Source organism: Pundamilia nyererei, unplaced genomic scaffold (assembly GCF_000239375.1).
Source record: "Pundamilia nyererei isolate P.nyererei 1_Seehausen unplaced genomic scaffold, PunNye1.0 scaffold00885, whole genome shotgun sequence".
In the NCBI taxonomy this organism is placed as follows: domain Eukaryota; kingdom Metazoa; phylum Chordata; class Actinopteri; order Cichliformes; family Cichlidae; genus Pundamilia; species Pundamilia nyererei.
In genome coordinates, this window is record NW_005188286.1 from 22,641 (window position 1) to 24,024 (window position 1,384).

General features: G+C 41.3%; 1 protein-coding gene across 1 annotated transcript in view; it reads right to left on the reverse strand.

Annotated features, from left to right (window-relative positions):
• Positions 1–322, reverse strand: part of LOC102203149 (interferon-induced very large GTPase 1-like) — a 4,776-nt gene extending 4,454 nt beyond the window's left edge. Inside the window, exon 1 of the mRNA XM_005755056.1 lies at positions 17–322. Coding sequence (XP_005755113.1) covers positions 17–322 — 306 coding nt within the window. The remainder of the gene's footprint in view (positions 1–16) is intronic.
• Positions 323–1,384: the final 1,062 nt, after the last annotated feature.

Sequence of the window (1,384 nt, forward strand, 5' to 3'; positions counted from 1 at the left end):
GAGAATTGCTCAGAACCTTATTGAGAATCTCTGACTTGGACAAGGAGCACTCACCCAGTCTGACAAAAGAGATCATTGGAAGTTCAGAGAGAACGATTCTGTCTTCAATGAAGCCCTTGGACTCTGACAGAGACTGAGGTCTGTACTTTTTAACAATGTCTCTCATGGCCCACAGCATGAGTGTGCACTGTTTCATGTCATGATTAGAAAGCAGCAGAGGAACAGAGAACTGACACATGGACATTTTTAGTGACATTTCCTGCTGTAGAAAACCATCAGAACACAGAAAGAGAGCAGTGATTATATCGAGTGGATTTAACATAACACCTGTCTTTGGGCTATGGACTATATTTTTAAGATCTAACTTTGTACTCCCTAATTGATCGTCACAGTTTGAGTCACAAACAGGTATATATTTCACATTCCTAGCTGTCACATTACCCATCATCAGTTTCTTTAAAAAGTACCATGGAAGATCTGTTTCACACTTGGCAGGTAGATCAGTGATGGTCTTCTCATCAATTTCAAGTATTTTGCTGAGTGACAACTTCACGGTGTAGTGCTGGTCCAAGCCAAGATCCTTCAATAAGCTCTCAAACTGTGTTTCTGTGGATTAAGACAGTGATTATTAAACATATTGTATGGTTAGTTAATTTTCTCAATATGCTTGGATCCAAACTTAAAGTCATCCGGTATAATAATTATATTTGTAGCGTTGACTCAGTAAAACAAGAGTCATGTGACCGTTCTCTGGCATGAAGGATTAGGACCCTAGTGCAAGACTCGTGAGACAGACCGAACTTAAAAAGACTGCTTTTATTAGCTTATAGCTGACACAATAGCAAAAAATGCTAACACGGCAGAACAGGAGTAAACCGATTACAGGCAAGAGACAAACAGACTTAGAGACGCACATACAACATGAGAGAGGACACAACAAAGAACAGACACAAGCTGAGGGTTTAAATACACAGGAGGAGATTAGGACAGAGTAGGCACATCTGGGAAACACAACAGATTACAGTCTAATTAACAGGACAGGGGAAGCAAAACTGAACACAGACAAGGGACTGTCAAAATAAAACAGGAAGTAACAAAACACGAACGGCAACATGGAGAGGTAAACAAATACAGAGATGGGAACAGGACACATAGAGACCAGACCAAATAGTGTCCCTGTGTTTTTGGCTTGGCTTTGTTGCTAGCTCTCCAGGACTTCCATGTTTACCTGGGGTCCAGCACATTACCTTAATGACCTTGTAGTACCATATCACCCTATTAGAGCACTTCGCTCTCGTGCTGCAGGCCTACTTGTTGTTCCTAGAGTATTTAAAAGTAGAATGGGAGGGAGAGCCTTCAGTTTTCAGGCCCCTCTTCTGTGGAA